Source organism: Poecilia reticulata, linkage group LG18, assembly GCF_000633615.1.
Source record: "Poecilia reticulata strain Guanapo linkage group LG18, Guppy_female_1.0+MT, whole genome shotgun sequence".
In the NCBI taxonomy this organism is placed as follows: Eukaryota; Metazoa; Chordata; class Actinopteri; order Cyprinodontiformes; family Poeciliidae; genus Poecilia; species Poecilia reticulata.
The window spans coordinates 13,502,778-13,525,044 of record NC_024348.1 but is presented as its reverse complement, the minus strand read 5'-3'; the positions used below and the strand labels follow the sequence as shown (position 1 = coordinate 13,525,044).

Here is a 22,267-nt window from a genome sequence, read left to right as displayed (position 1 = left end):
TGGATGAACAGATAGATGGATGAACAGATGGACGGATGGATGAACAGATGGATGGATGAACAGGTGGATGAATGAACAGATGGGTGAATGGATGAACAGATGGATGGATGTCAGAGTCACGTTGCCTCCTCTGGGTAAAGTCGTATTTCTCTGGTCCGTCAGGGTGAAGGCGTGGCGTACCGCGGCAGAGTTTTACTTGAACTAACCACCAAGCTGACCGAGAAGCCGGAGCACCGAGCAGAAGACGTTCCGTCGGACGACCTGCTGGTGGTGGAGGTGAGAGATGGCCTCCACCTCAAGGAACGCTGAACGTAGACGCACGGACGCCATCTTTTCTCTCTCTGCCTTGCAGAAGTTCCTCAGAAAGAGGAAGTTTTCTCTGTTCGTGGCGTTTTACTCAGCCACACTGCTGCAAGACGTCGACGACGCCATCCAGTTTGAGGTCAGCATCGGTAACTATGGCAACAAGTTCGACTACACCTGCCTCCCTCTGGCCTCCACCACACAGTTCAGCAGGGCCGTGTTTGACGGTAAGTTGGGTTGTTAGTAATGCAGGATCTCGTTATTTTGTTAAAAGATAACCTCTTTATTGAGGCAATGCTCTAAGCTGGTAGATCTGAAGAACATGAAAATAGTAAAAGATGAAGTTTTTTTTCACATCCCTAAAGGAAAAATGTAGATCAAAAATAGACTGGAAATTAGAACAGAGCCCTGAGGTTCTCTACAACTAAAGAGCCACACAATTCATGTATTAGCAAAGATAATTTAAAGATAGAACTGGACTTTGTGAAATTATGAGAAAGCAAAACCCCGCCCCCAAACAAAAGTGGGCGGTGCCAATAGACAATAAGGGGCGTGGCCAAATAGAGATGAACATAGAAGGAAAGCATTACTGAATTGCTATTGCTAATTTATCCACTTTGTCAATATACTTAGCAACTTTTCAAAGTCATATAGTGACTTTTCAACAAAAAAGCGACTAGCAACAAATTTAGCAACAAAAAGCTGCAACGTTGTAAACAATAGCATCAACTGCAGTAGCCAACGTTCAACGCAACATTGAGACAGTTTTAGCCAAAATAGTGTCAAATTGTCAAAATCTGCACAGAAACATTAAGATAGCAGTCTTACGAACAAATTTAGACAGTTTATCAGTGAGAAAAACAGTTGATTTGGGGTTAGCTACACTTTAAGAGCTGCAAGTATAACACAAACACACAAGTTACAATTAAATCAGCAGTTTTCTTCAGTTTCAAAAAGCTAAAACTAAACCATAACTCTTAAAAGAGCTTAAAGCTTCACTTTGAAACCAAATAACATTTTTGAAAACTTGTGTTTTTTTCCTCTGTCTTAGGTTGCCACTACTATTACCTCCCCTGGGGAAACATCAAGCCAGTGGTGGTTCTGTCGTCAGAGTGGGAAGACATTCGACCGAGGGTTGAGGCCCTCAACATGCTGCTCGCCATCATAGACAGACTGGTTTGTGCTGCTGCTTCTGTAAATTAGCCTTTTTATGAGATTCATGTAAACATCAAATCAATCAATTTTCATGTCCAGGAGACAAACCTGCAGCAGGTGCAGCTGGAGGTCAAGGCCGGGAGCGATATGGAGGACGTAGAGCTACGAGTTGTAGAGCTGCTGGATCATCTAATCGCAGACTGCAGGTAAAGAATGGATCGTTTCACTGCTGCCTCCTGTATGTTTAAATCCTAAGGCGATCCTCGGTTCAATTCCCAGTTGAGGCCATGTCTTTCACTTCTTTATCCTTCTGATTTCCTGTCCGTTTACTGTTAAATAAAAAACCCACTAGACCTAAAAAAGAGGGTCTATTTCATTCCTTTAGTGCCATGTGGATCTAATTGGCATCATACCTAAATTTACACCTGCCACAGGTGGAATGTAATAATTTATTTAACACAATAAAATGCTTTCTGCAAGTTTTTAAAAATATTGATGAAAATCAGTTAAATGTTCTTAAATTAATTGTAATACTTTTTTCTTTTTTTTACACTGTATTTCCACCAAAAGTGGGCGGAGCCGAATACATAAAGGGGCGTGGCTCCAATTGAAATACACTTTAATTGGAGTCGAATATATCAATTTGCCATTGCTTTATAATAATTTCATTAAGTAAATAAATAGGGTATCAAAAATCAAACTTAGACATTTTTAAGTATTTTATAGCAAATTTATGAGATTAATCTCAAACTTTCAAAGCTTTTTCAGCAAATTGTTGACTTTTTACCAACTGACATTTCCAAGTGTTTTCTAGAAAATTTCTAGAAATTTTCTGAAATTAAACAAAAAATTTCTGGGAGGGTTTTTTTAGCAAAATTTCAACTTTTGAAATAGAAATTTCCTCGTCTTTGCTGTACAATTTCAGAGATTTTCTTGGCAGAAATTTACTCTTCGTTTTTGTTTTTCGATCTACAACGGCCCTAACTGTAGACAATCCCGGACAGACGTCTCTAATATTTGGTTCTCTCTCCTCGTAGCGAGGAGCTGCCCGCTCTCGACCAGTGGCAGTGCGCCACTCCTCTCGACCGCTCGCTCAGGCACGTCCGCAGCCTCCACCTGCAGCAGATCACGGCAGCGGCGCTGGCGCTGAAACATGGACCAGAAACCGAGCTTTCCTCGGTGCTGGAGCAGGCAGAGGACTGGGCCAACCGACTGAGGACGATCGCCGAGGAGGTGAGAGCTAATCCAGCTGACCAGGAGGTCGTTGGCCCAATGAAAAGGTTAAAGGTGAAAACCTGACGGCGAGTTTTGTGTCTCAGCCTCAGAACAGCCTTCCAGACATTGTGATCTGGATGCTGCAGGGCGACCGCCGGGTTGCGTATCACCGCATCCCAGCGCACACGGTCCTCTTCTCCCAGCAGTACTGTGGGAAACACTGCGGACAGCTGCAGAGCGTCTTTCTCAAGGTGCTTACACACACACACGCACACACACACACACACACACACACACACACACACACACACACACACACACACACACACACACACACACAAACACACTTAATCACCAGAATAATCGATATAACACTTGATGTTGCTCTAGAAATATCATTCATCTTTGCTTGTGGGCCACATTACTTTAATTACAAGGGCCATAAGTGGTCCGTGTACCACAGATTGGTCACCCCCGCTCTTTGTGAATGACCTGGTGTGTCTCAGTACCCGCAGGGCAGCGGTGGGGAAGCCAAACTTCCGGGTCAGCTGAGGGTGAAGGTGTGGTTCGGACTAGCTGCTGACGCCAAACACTTCAACCAGTTTGCTGAAGGAAAACTGTCTGTGTTTGCTGAGACGGTAAGAGACACGATGAGAAACAGAACCGATTATTTTTTACCGCGGATGGAGGAGAAAATGGCTGAAATCTTGACTCATTCCTTTTGTTTCTTTATATTTAACTTTAATTCAACCAGACTTTAATGTTTCCAGATAGTTTTGATCAAAAGATTCCACTACCCGAGTGAAGCTGGCCGCCCCCACTGTCTTCAAATCTAACAAACATTTGTGTTGCCAAAAAGTTCTGTTTGTGCCGCTGTGATTTTAAAGATATTAATAAAAAACTTTCCTGAGGTCATGAAAGGTTATTTATTCCCCTGTTCACATTTATAAAATCAAACAAATCAACCCAGCTGCATTTGTGCTGTGTGTGTGCAGCAATTTTCTTTTGTTTGTGCTGCTTTTGTCAAAGATGTTAATGAAAGTTTAAAGGTCGAAAGGTCAGCCAACAGCACCACATTACCCAAATCTGACAAATAAAATTTGTGTCAATTGGTGTCAATTGCCCTCCTACGTTTGTGCTGCAAAAATTTCCTTTTGTGCTGCTATCACTTTAAATATGGTAATAAAAAAGTTTCCAGAGGTAACCTGGAAACTTTTGCAGAAGAAATCAAACTTGGTGTAATCAACTTAGCTAAGTTTGTGCAGCAGAAGCTTTTGTTTGCGCTGCTTTTGCTTTCACAATATTAATGAAAGTTTAAAGGTCAAAAGGTCAACCAGCCTCAAACGTTTTTGCTACGTTTGTGCAGTTAAAGTTTCTGTTTGTGCTGCTTTTGCTTTGAATATGTTGATGATGATCTCTGGAAACTTTTTTATCAACATTTTTAAAATGATAAAATATTTTGCTGCACAAACGTTTGGCAGCCATTTTGTTAGATTTGAAGAAGGTGGTGGAGCAAGCGTCACTCAGGTGTTCTGCTGCGCCATGGAAACCTGTCTTGAATCATTTGCAGTACGAGAACCAGACCCGGCTGGCTCTGGTGGGAAGCTGGGGAACGACGGGCCTGACCTACCCGAAGTTCAGCGACGTCACGGGGAGAGTGAAGCTGCCCAAGGAGAGCTTCAGGCCCTCACCTGGATGGGCCTGGGCTGGAGACTGGTTCATCAGCCCAGAGAGGACGTGAGTCCACGACGACCGTCACTCTGCAGAGCTTCAGGCTCAGTTCACATTGGGGTTTTTTGCGTGGTTCTTCACACTACAATGGTTATCATAGTTAACTAAAACACCAGTCAGTTTTTATTCAGCAATAATTGAATACATTTTTTTGAAAACAGCGTCTTCTGCTGGGCTTTCATTACTCAACTGATGTAAACACAGTCACATCACAACATTTTGACCTCTTTGAATTCTGCACCTCAAAATTAAGCAAAGGATGAAAAACTAAAATTTCTACTACAACTAATAAAAGTAAACTAAAACAAAATAATATTGAACTAATAATAACTAATAAAACTAGCAAACATTAACAACTAATTAAAACCAATTGAACTAGACAAATAAAACTAACTATAGTGTAAAAACCCAAAACTTCAGTTGAAAATTAGTAAAAAATAAACTGTAGTTTTTATACTGAACTATGGTGAAAACCCAAAATACTTTGCCTTTTTCCAAAATATTTGGGTTTTTCAGTTTAAAACGACCAAATAGTTGAGTTTTCCACTATAGTTTAGTTTTGTCAGGAAACAACAAACTATTTTGATCTTTTCCCCAAATAATTGGGTTTTTCACTAGTTTCACTAGTTTTATTTGTCTAGTTCAACTGAAAAACCCAACTATTTTGTTTTTTTCCCAAAATAATTAGGGAAACCCCCAAAATAGTTGGTTTTTCAATTTAGTTTAATTTAATTGGTCTAACTCTATTAAAAACCCAGTCATTTTGGATTTTTCCCAAAATCATTGGGTATTTCAGTTGAAAAACCCAAAATAATTTGGGTTTTCACCATAGTCTAGCACCTTTTGTCTAGCTCAACCCAAACTTTTTGTAGTTTCTCCCAAAGTAGTTGGGGAAAACTTTGGTCCAGTGTAGTGCAAATTAAGTTAAAATATTTGAAATAAAACTTATTTTTGTTTTTGGGCCTTATTTACCTTCCATGGAGTTAATGTGAATATTATTGAGTGTAACTACAGATAAACAGCTCTTTTGGGCAGATGATGCAGTCGTGTACCGTTGGTTTCCCTCCAGGCTGCTGTTTGACGTGGACGCCGGTCACATGACCTTCACAGAGGAGGTGTTTGAGAACCAGATGAGGTTACCAGGCGGACAGTGGATCGGCATGCCGGAGGGCTACACCGACGTGGTGCGTAGCTGGACGCGTTTCCCAACACGTCGCTGTTAGCAGAGACCAAACAATCTGACTTCCTGTTCCAGAACGGGGAGAAAACGGTGCCGAAGGGCGAGGTGGAGTGTCCTCCTGGGTGGGCGTGGGACGAGGTGGAGTGGAGCGAAGATCTCAACAGAGCCGTCGACGATCAAGGTGCTGAGAAAGTAAAATATCCACCAACAAGCAGAGATAGAAGCTGATCTTTAGCTTTGATAATGGATTTGTTTTTAACTTCAGGCTGGGAGTACGGCATCACCATTCCTCCGGACCGCCGACCAAAGTCTTGGGTTCCCGCAGAGAAGATGTACCACACCAACCGGAGGAGGCGATGGATCCGGATGAGACGGAGAGACCAGCAGAAGATGGAGGCTCTCAGGAAGGTGACTGGTTTCTTAATTAAAAAGATAAACTGATTTAATCACTTCTAAACGACGTCATGTGATACTTTTCCATGATTTCAGCACGCTGTAGTTTTTATTAAGTTCCTAAAATTCTATTTATTTCAAATTGGAAGTGGAGCTAGTACTTTTTAAAATCAATATTAAGAGAATATCAACTTAAAACAAGCTCCTATATCGTGCTGAAAAGCTACTCGTATGCTGATCTTGTCTTTTCTCATGAAATATTGAAATATTTGCAAGTGAAACTGAACCAAATTTACTTAGAGGATTTAGGTTTTTTGTTATTGAATATTATCTGGTGTATGGATAATTAACAACAACAAAATATATTAATTACCTAATAACCTTGTTTTTAAATGTAATGTAAATGTATTTGTAGTGCTATCTGGTGAATGGATAATTAACAAAAACATTTATAATATTAATTATGTAACCTTGTTTTTGGATATTTTTCTTTACTATATTTATTTAACTCAATGTACTACGTTAAATAAATCTGGTGAATGGATAAATGGCAAAAAATGTAATGACTAATGTTAATTACGTAGTAATCTGTTTTAATATATTTATTTAACTAAATTGTTATTTTTATTTGCAGTGCTTTGTGGCAACAAGATAATCAACTAAAAATGTAAATTTATTTGACCTTTTCCTTGTTAATTCAAAATATTAATGACATAATATCCTTGTTTTTTAAAGTATTTTTTAATATGCTGAAATTATAGTTTTAATAACTACAGTTATTTGTAGTGTTATCTGGTGAATAGATTAACTAAAAAATAGATATTATTCATTCACACATTTTTAAAAATATTTTTTATTTAAAATATTTAAATGTAATATGTTGAATAAAGAAAGGTACAAAAAACGTGCTAAAGGTATAGAGTTAAAAAGTAATTGATTTAAATGAAAGTATGAATAAACAATAATGATCCGCTTTCTTTATCTGGTGCAGGTTATGATTTTCTAGCTGTAATTCTCACTTTTGACCACCAGATGGTGCTCTAGTTGCACAAATAATGAAAAATACAATGTAGAAGAAGCGTCACCTTTGCCCTTATTTCTGTTGTATCCCGTTTTTTCTGCGGAGAAAAACAAAGTTGAAGAAAATGTTGAGAAAAATCTGCTCCTTTTTTTTTTTTACCTCCCACAGCAGCGACCGGATGATTCAGACAGGGAGGGCTGGGAATACGCCTCGCTGTTCGGCTGGAACTTCCACCTGAAGCCCAGAAAGACGGACAGCTTCAGGAGGCGCAGGTGGCGCTGCCGCATGGAGCCGTTGGAGAAGACCGGACCGGCCGCCATCTTTGCTCTGGAATGTTCTCTGGTGAGCAGCATTAGCTTCCCGACAAAATGGTATAAAATAAGTACAGAAGCGCTGAATTTTATATTTCCCCCTCAATTTTGTATGCTTTACAAATAATTATTACATTAATTTAGCATAAATGCTGCTGCATATCTTCAGATTTATGACTAATTAATCTGTGGTGGTTGAATATATTATCACGGAATGTCCAAACTGCGGCCTTAAGAAACATTTCTGGGTTTTAGTTTTATACAGATTTCCACTTTTGTCTCGTCAGTCCACAGCTAAATATTTTTCATCTTTTATTAGTTATTCTGTATCTTTAGAGCGAACTAAAATTAGCTACACCTAAATTAGCTAATGTTTTGTTTTATCTGGTAAAATTAAAAAAGTAAGGAAAACTTGAAACCATAGCTTTGCAACAATTTAAAAAGGAAGCCAGAAATATTATTTAGCTTTATTGTAATTTGATAAAATCCTTTAATTGTTGCTTTTAACTGCTGGTAGTTGCTAAGTGCTAGCATGCTGCTGATTATGGACCAACCACAAGCCTTTTTCTACCAAATATGAGTTATAAAACAAATCTTATGTGATTCCAGCTGATCTGATTAAAAATAAAACATTTAACATTTTCCTTCTCACTTTTATTCACTATTAAGTAATTATTACATTCATTTAGCATAAATGTTGCTTTATAAATTCTGATCTTAGTTCAGTTCAGGTAATATATGACTTTATTAATCTGATGTTGAATATGTACCAAACACAATTTTTCTCCATGAGAAATTATGTAATATTTTTATGTTAATCCCATTCAATTCTCCACATCTTATGTTTTTTGCAGCAGTGATTTCTTCTGAAACTTTCCCATTTTTGAAAAAAATGTTTATAAAATAGTTTTCTGCACACACCAAGGTTGTGAAATAAAAATATATAGGCTCTACAGTGAAAACACATGGTTTATCTTTTAAAAAATATTATAAATATTCGGAGGCCAGTCAAAATTTATCCATAATTAAAGCAGTTTTTATTTTTTTCATTACTTTTATGAGTGACCAGGGTCTGCCGGTCTGTAGTTTTTACATTTCTTTACGCTTTCTTTTTCTTCCACAGAGCAGCATAGAGGACAAACATGACGACAAGTCGGTCACCACCACTTTTGGAGTCAACAGACCAACCATTTCCTGTTTCTTTGACCGTAGGGCAACACCCACACTTTGTTTTTATGCTTATCTTCTTTTTCTGGTTCTGATTCCTAATTGTCATGGAGTTTTTTGGAGCTGAAGCTGCTTTTTCTTGCAGGCGGGACCCGCTACCACCTGCGCTGCTACATGTATCAAGCCAGAGACCTGCTGCCGATGGACAAAGACAGTTTCTCAGGTACAGCGAATCTCAACATGTGCTGGTATTCTGGCGCCCTCTGGTGGCCAACTGGTGAATCCAACATTGTTTTGGATCGTTGTCAAAAAAAGCTAAATTCATCTGGATATCGGCAAATGATAAGTTGAAGCTTGCACACAATTTAGAAATTCTGAAATTATCAGAATTTTGTTTTTGTTTTTATTGCATATTTATTTATTTAGCTGTAAATAAAAATTAGAGAAAAATCTTAGTTATGAATGATTTTTATTTGGTTACAAATGTTGACATTAAGATGACTTAAAAGTAACAACATAACTCAATACTTCAGAGCTGTTTCTTATTCATATATATGGATATTTATCTGTATTTACTGAAGCAGATCTCTTTTGTCTGGTGATGCATTTTAATAAAGTAACATTTCTTTTTAGAAAATAAAACCATTTTTAGAGCTATTCAGTACATTAGAATATTTATCTTAATCTCCAAGTGAAGCAGATTATATAGATTAATAATACACAAGCTGCTGTTTTCCAGCCTTTGTTTCTGTTAATTAAGACGATTCTCTGCTTACAATTGATGAAAACATGACATTTAAAATTAGAACTTTAGACCAATAAAAAAAACTTTTATAATACAGAAATGTGGGTTTAATGCAGCAAAGAATATGCATTCTAATTTAATATTTAAATTAGAATGAATTCCGATATGCATTCTAATTTAAATATTAAATTAGAATGCATATTTAGTATTTAAGTGCAACAAAACAAACTCCCTGAGGGTGCAAATACTTTTTGCGTCACATCTTTTACATTTCTGTGCAGAGAAATATCAGTAGATAATGTTTTAAAAAGAAGATTCAAGGCTAGCAACTAGCTAACCATTGCTCTAAGCTAGCTAAAAATGCTACTTTTAGTTAGCTTGCTTCTGTACTTTTTAAATAATTAAAAAGTAAAAAAATGTAGTAAAACGTCAAAAATGAGACGGGAGCCAAAAGACCTGGGAAACAAGCTGCTTTAAAAGCGTTGATTTAATTATGAAACCACTCTGATTGTAATAAGAAGGAGGAGAAGAGTGGAGAGGAATATTTTTCTTAGATTTAAAACGAGGTCACGGAAACTGCAGCTACTGTGTGTTAATCAGAAAGCACAAACTCACACGCTAAAACTTTTATAAACAAAAGAGAGAGGATTGATGGGAGGCTGCTTGAAAAACGGGGCCATCAAACAGGATTCTGTCAGCAAACTGAGGATGAATCGCTATCTTTGCTCATTCACACTCATGAACAGTTAATGGGTGAGTAAAACTGATGGATGAGCTTCGCTTGTGTTTTCATCTGGTGCGACATGACATTTTGATTGAAGATGATTAAAGACTCGGTCTGCTATCAAACACTAAGGCTTTTCTGGTTTTCCTTTCGATTTCATGTGGTCGCCTTTCATCTTTTGTTTTCCTGCCTTTTTTCTCCTCCACTCCGTTTTCATCCATCATTTCCTGACCTTTTTTCCTCTTAAATCTTTTTGTCTTTGCTTGCTTTGAGGCAAGAAGAATCATGGGACTGAATATAATCCTGCTCCATAATTACTAAGCTGATGCGGAACATTAAAGGTTCAAATTATACGAAAGGTTTTCTAAAAGTCGTCACATTTCCTGTAATAAAAATAGAAACTTGATGATATGAGAGCAATAATTAAATGAAGACTAAATGTTTTATAATTCATATTAACTCCAGGAGTTATTGTAGATTGTAATAACGGCTGTTGGGAGGAAAGATCCCCTGTAGCAGTCTGTACCGCAGTGAATTTGAAGAGGCCTCTGACTGAAGACACTTTGTTTCTCTAAGGCAGCTTCACGTTCAATATGGCTTCGTTCACACCGCTTGTCATGATGATGATCTTGTGCGTTTATTCTACAAATTAAAAAGCGACCGCAGAAGAAGAACATAGAGTTGCTTACAGAGGTAATGATGGCCGCCGCCATCTTTTTGATTTCAACGTTGTTGAGCGATGGGAGCCGATTGAAAAAAAAGCGAAGGAAGCTAAATAAAAAAGTGTAGCTATTAGCTTATTTGCGTCAGTTATTGTTTACCTCCAGGTTTCCCACATCCGGCTTGTGAGGCACGTCTCACGTTAGTTGTGTAAAAGTTGGATGGATAAAAAGCAACGTAATCACTTTTTCCGCAGACGATTTGAAAATGATCGGATTCGTATCTGATTAGGTTCACATGATGGAATTATGAAAATTTTATTTTAATTATTTTTAGGTGAAAACATCAGAATTGAGCCGTTAAAAAGTTTAGATGTGTCGCATTTATGTGGTACAAAACTATCATAATGCAATACGATACGTTATACGATACAATAACTTACGATACAATATGAGTCTATATTTGATTATATATGGAGTAAGATTATACAGCAAAATATAAAACCTTCTGATGCTTTACATTGAAGTGACACAATGCAACAAAGTACTAGACGATACAATGCAGTTTCGGGATGTCCAAAGTGCGGTTCGGGGGCCATTTGTGGCCCTAGGAATGATTTTTGGTCACAATTCAAGATTAATTTTGTTTGCAAGTTCAGGTAGTTTAATGCAGATAAACTTAAAAACCTGGGGGGATTTAAATTTTAAGGTGCAACACGAAGTATTCATGCAGGATTTCACTTTTGATTTAATTTAATTTATTAGTAATGGAGACCAAATGCTAACTCTGAAAAAAGTAACGGCAGAGTGAGCGAAATCCTGTTACTGTTGCTGAAAAGAAACAAAACAAATCAGAAATTAAGTTTCAGGATCTGGTTTTCTACCATTTTTTTAATCTTCGGTGATTTATGCATCGCTTGTTTACAGAAATCTGACTTTATTAAAATATTGTGTCTTTAGTTTATTGTTTATAAAAATACCAAATGTTTTGTGGTCCATGAAGCTCTTTCAACTTGACATCTTTTAGTTTGGACACCAAATTAGCTCTATTTTTGTGTGTGGGGGTGTGGGGGTGTGTGTGCGGGTGTGTGTGTGTGTGTGTGTGTGCGCGTGCGGGGGTGTGTGTGTGTGTGCGTGAACCTCCATGGAGAGATTTCCATTTTAAACACGCAGAATTCATCGCTTGTTTCAGTGTTTATGTGTATTAATTCTCTATTTCCAAACATTTATTCCTCTTTTAGAAACATGTTTAGTCTTCCATGTTAAAAACAACACAGTGTTTTAATCATTTCTTTCACTTTAACTCTCATTTTCTCCTCCTTATCTTTCCTCCCATCTGTATTTGCAGCTTTTTTCCGTCTTCATTGTGTTTATGAACTTTTCTTCCATCGTTACTTCCCCTTTACTCACTCAAACAAAAATTTAGATAACCCCTCTGGGCTGTTTGCTTATATATGGGCTAATGTGAACGGACGCTAATTGAACGGGTCAGTGTGTGTGTGTGTGTGTGTGTGTGTGTGTGTGTGTGTGTGTGTGTGTGTGTGTCAGGGTTAATTGAGGACTAGTGGGAAAATGCATCTTAGCTTCTGTTTACTCTGATGCTAACGGCTCCACAGAGACTCGTTACTCAGCCTAAAACAACAAACTGCCTGGTCCGTCTAACTGTACGTACATGAGGATTTCTTCTATGTGTGTGTGTGTGTGCGTGTGTGTGTGTGTGCGTGCGTGTGTGTGTGTGTGGGTGTGTGTGTGTGTGTGTAACGCTGAGGGGATGACTGTGACCTGGAATAACAAACTACTCAGAGCCGTGTTCCCAGCGGTCTGTCCCCAACCCAACATTTCCAAACGGCAGGACAGTTTGAGATGTTGCTACTGAGAACCTTCCCTGAAACGCGTTCACAAAGCAATAAGCACTTCCATAACATCGCAGTGAAGTTTGGCTGTGACCTCATGAACTATCAAAGGTGACCTACAGGTTAGGAGAAGTTCAATGTTCAATAATCCTTCTTGGGTAATTAAGTTTTTGGTCTGATCAGTTCCTCCTGTTCTCAGCTCCATTCAAGATGAGCTGCTTTAGGACGCTGTCACTTTAAATCCGAATAAGCTGCTGTTGGCCACGCCCCCTCCACGTGAAAATGGCTGCAAACGAATTGAATAAAATGAAATACACTTTATTGATCCTCAAGAAGAAATTGCTTATGTGTTGACAAGCTACTCCATCCAAGATGTTAAATACTAGCAGCTACAACCAAAAGTTATCTAAAGTTAATAATAAAATATACATACATTGATGTGACATTACAAATAATGGCTTAAATAGAAAATAAATAATAATATGTACCTGGAAATATGTTGGTCTATAAATAAATCTGTAAATGAGTCCCAAAGATCTGCAGTTATAGAGTCGTACATCTTTGAAAAGCAGAAGTGGAGCCTCCTGCACAACCAGGGTAAGGTAAAGTAAGGTAGTTTTATTTATATAGCACATTTTCAGCAACAAGGCATTTCAAAGAAAACAAACAAAATAAAACAAAAAAAACGGAAGAAAAGCAAAATAAAAACAAAACAACAAAAAACTGAAGAAAAACAAAACAACAAAAGTACTTCACAATTATAACCTTACAGGAGTTTCTCTAAAGGATAAGAATAAGTAATCCAAAATTATAAACTAATTGGATTTTCTCCAACCAACGGGAATGCAGGAGGCTCCACTTCTGCTTTTCAAAGTGGTTCAGCTGTATAACTGCATCTTTGGGACTCATTTATAGAGTTAAGAGCTTTCAACAACAAAACATGCAGCGGTAAAACCAGCTGACCAAATGTGCTGGAGTTCCACTGTGGTTGCTAGGTGACGGACAGGTTTGGCTGAAGCTGCTAGGTAACAGCGCAGTAACTCAAGAATAGGGATGTTTGTGAAACGGCTCGTTTTCCAGACACCAAGAAAACTTGAACTTTTTCCTAAAATATGGTTTGGTGTTTTTTTAAAGTGCTTTGGTTGTTTTTAGAAGCAGTTTGGACCCAAAATGGACGTACAAAAACGTGCAAAATGTGAAATATTGCATAAGAGATCACTTTAACAAACAATGGACTAATATAATTTATGGACATCATTCCAACATGTCTGCCTCCGTTGAGTGAAACGTTGGGTGAATCGATCGTTTCTGTCGCTCCAGACCCCTACGCCATCGTGTCGTTCCTCCATCAGTCCCAGAGGACGGTGACCGTCCGCAACACCCTCAACCCCACCTGGGATCAGACGCTCATCTTCTACGAGGTGGAGATTTTCGGAGACCCCGATGCGACGGCGGCCAGTCCCCCCAACATTGTGGTGGAGCTTTATGACGAGGACTCATACGTGAGCGTCCGGTGCCTCGGTTTTAGCGCCTTGGCGTCGTCGTGTCGGTGAACTCTGAACGTCTCTGTTGTTCTGTGATCGATCAGGGAGCGGATGAGTTCATGGGTCGCTGCGTGTGCCAGCCGTCCCTCGCTCCATCGCCTCGACTCGCCTGGTTCCCGATTCGCCGAGGGAGTTCGGGCGCCGGCGAGCTGCTGGCCGCCTTCGAGCTCACACGTAGAGAAAAGGTCAAAGGTTTCCCCATCGCCACCATCAACACTTTTCTTTTATTCACTCTGTTTTACTCTTTGTACGTCTAATCTTCCTATTCAAATTCTCTTACCACAATGTAAGTTTTACAAAGATGGGAAGAAATTAGGGGTTTGTATTTGGACATGAATACATTCTGCATCAAAAAGAGGGTGTGAAACGTCTTTGACTCTTGCTATTTGTTTCTTTTTTAAGGTGTGATTAAATAATTTTCTTCACACTGAGAAATCTGAGAAATTCAAACCAGATTCATGAATTCTTGTTGAAAAGTAATCGATCATATACAAAATAAGCTCTAACAGTGGCCTTAAAACCCCTCTGTGCTCTAGAGGTTTTTATTATGATTAAAATAAATTAATCTTTTTTCAGATTATCATGATATCACACTAATTTGAGTACATTTATTTGCTTATTTATTAGGATTTCCATTAGTTGTTACTAATCTTCCTGTGGGCTAATTACAAATTTATTTAGTGTACCAAAAAACTAAAAAGAAAAATAATAAGAATTACAAATTACGTTTTTTTTTGTTGTTTTTTTAGAGGATTCATAGAAAAGATGTTACTGAAACATTTTTGCACATTTATTTTTACACATTAGACAGTATTTCATTCAATGAGGCAAACTGTTGATCTTTCACAGTTAACAATTAAAAAGCGTAAAATAATGAAAAACTGAGACAAGTAATTCATATTAGTTCATCAACGATTGTTTGTAATAGAACAAAAATTATAAATTTTGATCTGAGGTTCCTCAAGGTTTTGTTCTCGGGCCCCTTTTATTAAACCCTTACTTGCTCCCCCTAGCTGAGATTGTATGTAATTACAACAGAATCCTTAAAATTGCAACATTGGAGATCAGCGTTCATCTAGTTTCCATGTGAGTAACAACTGAAGCTTAACGAAACTTTGGTGTAATTATGGACTAAAACCAAACTTCTCCCACTTATCACACTTTTCTAATTTATCCTCTCATTTTGTTTCCACAGCCAGCAGTTCACCACCTCCCAGGACTCGAGGTCAGTTCATCTACACCCTCACAATCCCCAAAACAAAACTGCCATGAATTTACTCCACTCTAGTTAAGTGTTTGCCATTTTTCTTTTAAAAGTTTCTACATTATAATCCAACTTTTTCCTAAACACAGGGGGATGTCGTCAGTTCAACCCACGTACTGGACGAGGTAAAGCCACACAATTTGCTCAGAAGACTTGAAATAACAGAAAACAATAGTCCTGGACTTAAAAGACTGGATTTTAAGACTAGTCTTAAAGGACAACTTTTAAGATATCTTTAAAAAGTCTTAAAAATCAATTTAAAAAGTAAGGCCTTAAAATGTCTTAAATTCACTATAAAAAAATTGTAAGTTGGCCTTAAAACCAACAAAACTTTGTTGTGACAGGAATATTTACCGCTACCTAGCTGCTAATGTACCCTTGTTAGCCAGCTAACTTTAAGCCAGTTAGCCAGCTTGGATAAATTTAAAGTGTAAATTTATCCTGTTGGCTGGATGAGGTTTATCTTTGCCATGGGCTAATTTCTGCTGTCAACCGTACGATGCTACATTCCTTCTGTGCCAAAAAGCTTGACACTACTACTATATAAAAGATGCAGATGTCTTTTGTACATTTCTGTGGTGATACCAGTCTTAAATTTAAAGGCTTACATGTAAAATTAAGGCCTTAAAATGTCTTAATTTCAGTAAAAATGTAAGTTGGCCTGAAAAAAGTCAACCACAGGTCTTAAATTCTGTTGTTTAGTCTTTTATATGTTGTTTTTTTGTGAGACATTTCTGTCAGGCAAACTTTTGAGTCACTTGCAAACATAATTGTGATCTGTAACTCATGACATTTTGGCTACCGCTAACTAGCTGCTAATATATGGTAATTAGCTAGCTAATAAGCTTTTTTGCATTTGTTGTGGCTAAAATAAAAATTGACCAATGTTGTTAATGTTGTTAATAAAAAGGTCTTAAAATTTATTACTTTTTGTTGGTGAACCCTGCAGTGACCCTGTAGTCAAGAATAGATAAACAAACTACTTGGTAATGAAAAACTAAGTTTAACTCCCTTTTCATTTAACCATCTCATCTGGAACATTGTGATTGAAAACGAAACAATCATCTTGACTTATTTGTGTATTAAATTTATTTCTTTTTATATTATTTTTTCTTCACTTTTGATCCCTCAGTTGATGTTTCCAGGATTCCTGTCTGAAAACCTGCAGCAATGGGTATAATTTTAAAACGCATGCATGAAGCATCAAACCCATCACTGTGCTTTTTGTCTTTAGATCTGCAGATAACCCAGCTGTAAAGGCAGCAGTCATGCTAGCTTGCTCTTTGTCCTCTGTTAACTTGTCTTTTTGTTTTACTAATTTGTTTTGCTGCTCCATATATTTACAGTGCCAAATGGAAGCCTAAAGAGTTTGCTTTATTATTCATTCTGGACAAAATGTGTGAATTCTTGCTAATAATTTTTATGAAAATATGATTATGTTGCACATTTTTAAATTAACCCAAAATTAACACATATTACAGGTTGCCTTTAGCCTTCCGCACACCATTTTAATAGATATTTTGTGAGATTTATTTGAAAAGAAATTATTTTTTTATTATTAAAATGTCTACCATGAGCGTTGGTAGCCTAACGTTTGCCATGCTTCAGCTAAACGATGTAATTTCATGTTAGTGATGAAAAATCCCAGCATCATTGTAAGCGGCATACCTGCTGTGTGTGTGACGTACCTCAGGGTTCTGTCTCTGACCCGCTGCTGTTCTCTGTTCCTGCTGGCAGCCAGACGAGTCGGACCTTCCCTATCCGCCCCCCCAGAGAGAACCCAATGTCTTCATGGTTCCCCAGGGGATCAAACCCGTTCTGCAAAGAACAGCCATCGAGGTACAACAACACAAATCAATTAGCAAAATGTTTTTATTTTGTTTACAAAGCTAATATTTTTAGTTGTAGACTGATGCTTATTTTTGTTGTTGAAGTTTTAGCAAGAATAAGCAATTTAGAGTGTGACTGTGGCTCTGTGGGTACAGTAGTCATCTTGCAATCGGAAGGTTGTAGGTTCGATTCCAGCTTCCTCCTGCCACATGTCAATGTGCCCCTGGGCACTTAGCCCCAAATTGCCTACCGAGCTGCGTATCGGTGTATAAATGTGTGAGCGTTTGTGAGTGCAAATGGGTGAATGTGACTATAGTGTAAAGCGCTAGAGTCAAAATGATTGGATAAAGTGCTATATAAGTTCAGTCCATTTACCATTTAGAGTCCATTATGTGGGGCCATGTGGAATAACATTTAGCAGTCAATATCTTAATAGTTTACAGATAATCAAAAAAAAATCCTCTCAGTCAAGACTAGCTGGGTTAGCTTAGCCGAGCTAGTCTTGGTTTAGCTAACAGCTAAATAGTGTCAAGGTTACAGCTAATCTAATTTAAGACAACTGCTTCTTAGAGTCAGGCTAACAGCTACTGACAGTCAAGTTAACTACTATATAGTGTTAAATGTACATTTACTCAACGCTAACTGCTACTTGGAGTCAAGCTAACAACTTCTGACAGTCAAGCTAACTGCTATGTAGTGTTAAGTTTACAGTTACTCAAAGCTAACTGCCAAGTGAAGTCAAGCTAACTTTTATATAGTGTTTACAGTTACTCAAAGCCAACTACTACTTAGAGTCAAGCTAGCTGCTAAATAGTGTTAAGATTACAGCAACTCAGAGTTAAGCTAAACATTACTTAGTGTCAGGCTAAGTGCTAAACATTGTCAAGGTTCCAGTTGCTCAGTTAACTGCTACTTGAAGTCAAGCTAACTGCTACTTACAGTGAAGCTACCAACTAAATAGCGCCATGGTTACAGCTTATCAAAGTTAAGCTAACTGCTACTTGGAATCAGGCTAACAGCTGCTGACAGTCAAGCTAATGGCTAAATAGTGTCCAGGTTACACTAGTTCTAGATAACAAGACAATTTTTAACTAGACCATTTTAACAAGACAATTTCCCCATGTTGTAAGTGAAATAATCTAAGATATTGACTGCTAAATGTTATTCCACATGGCTCCACATAATGAACATAATTGTCTGTGTAAAAATATAAAATATAAATCCTTCTCTTCCCGTCTCTCTGCGTCAGATCTTAGCGTGGGGCGTTCGAAACCTGAAGAGCTTCCAGCTGTCCAGCGTTACGTCTCCCAGTCTGCAGGTGGAGTGCGGAGGTAGCGCGATGCAGAGCTGCGTCATCCGCAGCGTGAAGAAGAAGCCAAACTTTGACGTCAACACGCTCATCCTTGATGTGGTGAGAGCACGGGGACAGAGTTAACCATACACAAACACAGTGTAATCAGAGCCCAGGCCCACTGCTTTCATGGCTAATGAGACCTCTGCTGTGATGTGGTTCGCTCCAGTCATTTATCTTCATCAGCTAAGCCACAATAATGGCACCAGAGGGAAGGACGCTAGGCTTCCCTCCCTTTTTCCATGGAAAGTTCAGATGTTTTAGTAGAAAAGTAAAAGCCGGAGATGCTTCCAGCTCTGCTTTAACTTCATGAGGCTCCTGCAGATGGAGAGTGGAGGACGTTCCAGTGGCCACCAGCATGTACGCTAGATTAATATACAACATAAATACAGATTCTACTGGAAGCGCAGATACTTGCCAGATGGTTTGAAACTGGATGCAGATGAAAAATAAACTCTGGATTCTTGTGATAAAACAGACTTCAGTCTCAAATTATGAATGTTTTTGGATTTTTGTTTTGTAAAAAAAAAAAAAAGTTTCATCTTCACTGACTTGACCAATAAACGAAAGAAGCAAAGAAACAAAAAGAAAAGAAAAATAGTCAGTAACTTGTTCTTGTTTCTACATAAAGAAAAGACAACTGGTTTTGCTCTGGATTCAAAGTTTGAAGTCAGTTGAGATCTTCACATTCAGTTAATGTTGAACATTTACATTAATTTGTATTTTAATTAACTTTACTCAGCCGAACGTGTCCATGACAACACATTTCTCCACGCTGCTACATGACATTATAACTTCAAACCAAGAAATTAAAGACACAATTGGAGTGTTCCTCGAGAGGCTTGCCTCTGCAGAAACCCGTATTGGTGACCTGGAGGAGGGCGTTGCCTCGCTAGCAAACAAAGAAGACTAGCTCGGTTAGCTTAGCCGAGCTAGTCGACGCCCGCTGTGGAGCGGGCAAAAACTCCTCCACCACTCAAAGAAAAAAGAAAATAAAAAAAGGCAGCATGAAAAGTGTTGAGTTCAATTTTGTCAGACATTAGACTTCTAACTTTATAAAAGTAGTGTTTTTATATTGATTTTGTTTTATATTTACTTCGAAATAAAACCAGAAATATGTTTGATCGTGATGGCGCCGCCTATCGTTCAATTTGTGAATCGCGAGACGTTATGTTTTACGATCAAAAAGTGAATGAATGCAACATGAACTCCATTTTCCCGATGTCCTCAAACGTACCACATATCTGAAGCAACCAATCAGAAAGCATTGTCGGCCATTTTGTCTGACGCGTATCCGTGAAATTGCCCGCAGTGTGCTGTAAAAATATGTATACTAATTAGTTTTTGGCTATGTTTGTAAACAAGTTCTTAAAATTTACAAAAGAAAGTTTCATTTTAGGCTGTAAAAACGATTAAATCAATATTTTTTTGAATGTTATAATAGTACAAATATGATTTTTTTTACTCAGATTTTGTTTTTGTGTGTTTTTTTTCATCCAGTGTTTTGCATTTTGTCAAAATGAAACAAATACTGTAAAATCATGAATCTTAGGTTGTGCTGAAAATAATGATACCAAACAAGGAAATTAAAATAGTTTTTATGGTGAAAATATAAGGGTAAATTCAAAATTAGACACAAGACTCCACATTAAAGAAGAAAATCCAAGAGCTCACTCAGAAGGTGGATTTTCTCAAAAATGACTACCGGGAGACCTAAGCTAAGACTTGTGGGATTACCCGAGAAAACAGAGCAAGGGGACATCGCAACTTTTCCCCAGAAGTGGTTGATGGAGGATCTGGGGCGGGATACATTTCCATCTCCCCCCATTATCGAACGGGCTCACAGGCTCCAGGCGCCCCGCCACGAGTGGTCATCATAAAATCCCTAAACTACCAAGACAAGATGAGTGATGACAGCAGCCCGTCTGAGAGGAAAGGCGATGTACAATGGCTGCCATGTGACGTTCTTCCCTGACCTGTCCTCGGAGGTGGTAAAGCAACCGAAACAATAGTGAAACCGTTAGCTGAATATAAACTTTGGACTTATATTCCCAGCAAAGATGAGGATCTTACACCGTGGGAATCGTTTCCTCTTTCACACTCCGATGGAGGAATTTATACGGAAAATAGGACAACAAACTGACGGGTAACCACACTAACACGCTAAATGGCGTTAGCAAGGTTTGATAATGATTAACATTACATTTGATCGGTGTTTCTGGATAATGAACATCTCGACTAAGTTTCCCTATCACAGCGGTGGGGCGTAATTTCTTAATAGCATCATCGGGGTTCATAGTTTAAAATGGTGGTGTGAGTTGACTAAGTGGACGTTTTCTCTGCTCCTGTTGTTTCTCTAGCATCAGTAACCAAGTCACAGAATAGAGGGGAAGTGGAGTCGGAGATCTCCACTGGTGGGGAATGTCAAGAAAGTTTTTTATGTTTGTAAATGTTTAGTGTTCTCAAGGTGCAAAATGCAAGTTCCTACAGCTGAGACAAAAAAACTAAAGATATGAATGAGTACCGAGGCCATCATTGATGTGATCTCCTGGAATGTAAGAGGTCTTAGAAAATGGATCAAGCTCAAGAAAGTAATGAATAGACTTAAACAAAACCAGGCAAAAGTGGTTTTTATTCAAGAAACACATCTGCTTACTAACGAAATTACAAGACTAAGAAAAAGATGGCCAGGTCAAGTWTTTTCAGGATAATTTTCTCCACATGCTAGGGGGGTGAATATTTAGATTCAGAAATCTTTGCCTATCTGTATATAAAAAAGTAAATACTTATCCATACAGTGAGGTATGGATAATAATCCATACCTCACTGATGAAGCAAAACTTTTTTTTGGCTAACCTGTACGATCCTAATATAGACAACTCTGAATTTTACAATAATCTGTTTCTTTCCATGGTGATGTTGTCTTTGGTGGAGACTTTAACTGTATACAGTAAAAATGAAAGTGTTGAATTAACACCCAAAAGTGTCTATATGTGTCCAAGTCAGYTGGTGTTAAATTCAACAATACAGAGTCACACTAACATTTACAACGGTGCTGGTGTTAAAATATATTAAAAGTAACACCAGTGTAGTGTTGATCACAAAACATAATATGGTGTTAAAAAAAGTAAATAATTGACCCACAAGGTRTCAATATYAATCAAATCSAATGGAAAATATTCAAAACAATACACAGAAATGGAAAGTTTAACTTTTCTTAAACCCATTTCAGTATTATAGATGTTAATTTAATTTAAAAAATGTGTGTCAATCTTTTAACACTTTCAAAAGTGTTACTTTAACACCTGCTGACTTGAACACATATAGACACTTTTGGGTGTTAATTCAACACCAGCATTTTTACTGTGTACTTTAGATCCTAATCTTGACCAATCATCAGGATTAGATTTATCCCACTCTAAAAGTAGACGGGTTATACAACATTTTATGTCTGAACTAAACTTAAAAGATATTTGGAGAATTCAGAATCCAACAAAGAAAGMATATTCTTGTCACTCAACTACCTATAATAGCTATAGCCGTATAGATTACTTCCTAATCTCAAATCCTTCGGTTGCCAGAATTAAAGTTTGTACCTATGAAAGCATATTAATCTCCRACCACTCGCTATGMTTGCTTAAATTTATGCGGCGATTAAAACCCCATTGGCTGCAAATGCCCAACTTTCTGAAATATCTTGAGGAAAATATTGATGATCATTTAAACTTAATAAACCTGAGACTACAGCATCTATTAGATGGGAAGCCTTCAGGGCTTTTATACGGGGTCAAATGATAAGTTACACAAGAAATAAGACAAAT

General features: G+C 37.8%; 1 protein-coding gene across 18 annotated transcripts in view; it reads left to right on the top strand.

The window, feature by feature from the left end:
* Window positions 1-22,267, top strand: part of dysf (dysferlin, limb girdle muscular dystrophy 2B (autosomal recessive)) — a 100,418-nt gene that overhangs the window by 25,809 nt on the left and 52,342 nt on the right. For 7 of the 18 annotated variants that reach the window (XM_008435628.2, XM_017310457.1, XM_017310455.1 and 4 more), the window contains 20 exons: window positions 163-276; window positions 353-530; window positions 1,355-1,479; window positions 1,558-1,664; window positions 2,496-2,691; window positions 2,778-2,924; window positions 3,180-3,311; window positions 4,244-4,410; window positions 5,474-5,588; window positions 5,660-5,765; window positions 5,850-5,992; window positions 7,167-7,340; window positions 8,433-8,517; window positions 8,622-8,699; window positions 13,778-13,959; window positions 14,046-14,186; window positions 15,197-15,226; window positions 15,355-15,390; window positions 17,003-17,104; window positions 18,345-18,506. In XM_008435628.2, coding sequence (XP_008433850.1) covers window positions 163-276; window positions 353-530; window positions 1,355-1,479; window positions 1,558-1,664; window positions 2,496-2,691; window positions 2,778-2,924; window positions 3,180-3,311; window positions 4,244-4,410; window positions 5,474-5,588; window positions 5,660-5,765; window positions 5,850-5,992; window positions 7,167-7,340; window positions 8,433-8,517; window positions 8,622-8,699; window positions 13,778-13,959; window positions 14,046-14,186; window positions 15,197-15,226; window positions 15,355-15,390; window positions 17,003-17,104; window positions 18,345-18,506 — 2,520 coding nt within the window. Of the gene's footprint in view, window positions 1-162; window positions 277-352; window positions 531-1,354; window positions 1,480-1,557; window positions 1,665-2,495; window positions 2,692-2,777; window positions 2,925-3,179; window positions 3,312-4,243; window positions 4,411-5,473; window positions 5,589-5,659; window positions 5,766-5,849; window positions 5,993-7,166; window positions 7,341-8,432; window positions 8,518-8,621; window positions 8,700-13,777; window positions 13,960-14,045; window positions 14,187-15,196; window positions 15,227-15,354; window positions 15,391-16,388; window positions 16,440-17,002; window positions 17,105-18,344; window positions 18,507-22,267 lie in introns of all 18 variants that reach the window. The other 11 variants (XM_017310453.1, XM_017310458.1, XM_017310456.1 and 8 more) reach the window with 3 other exon arrangements.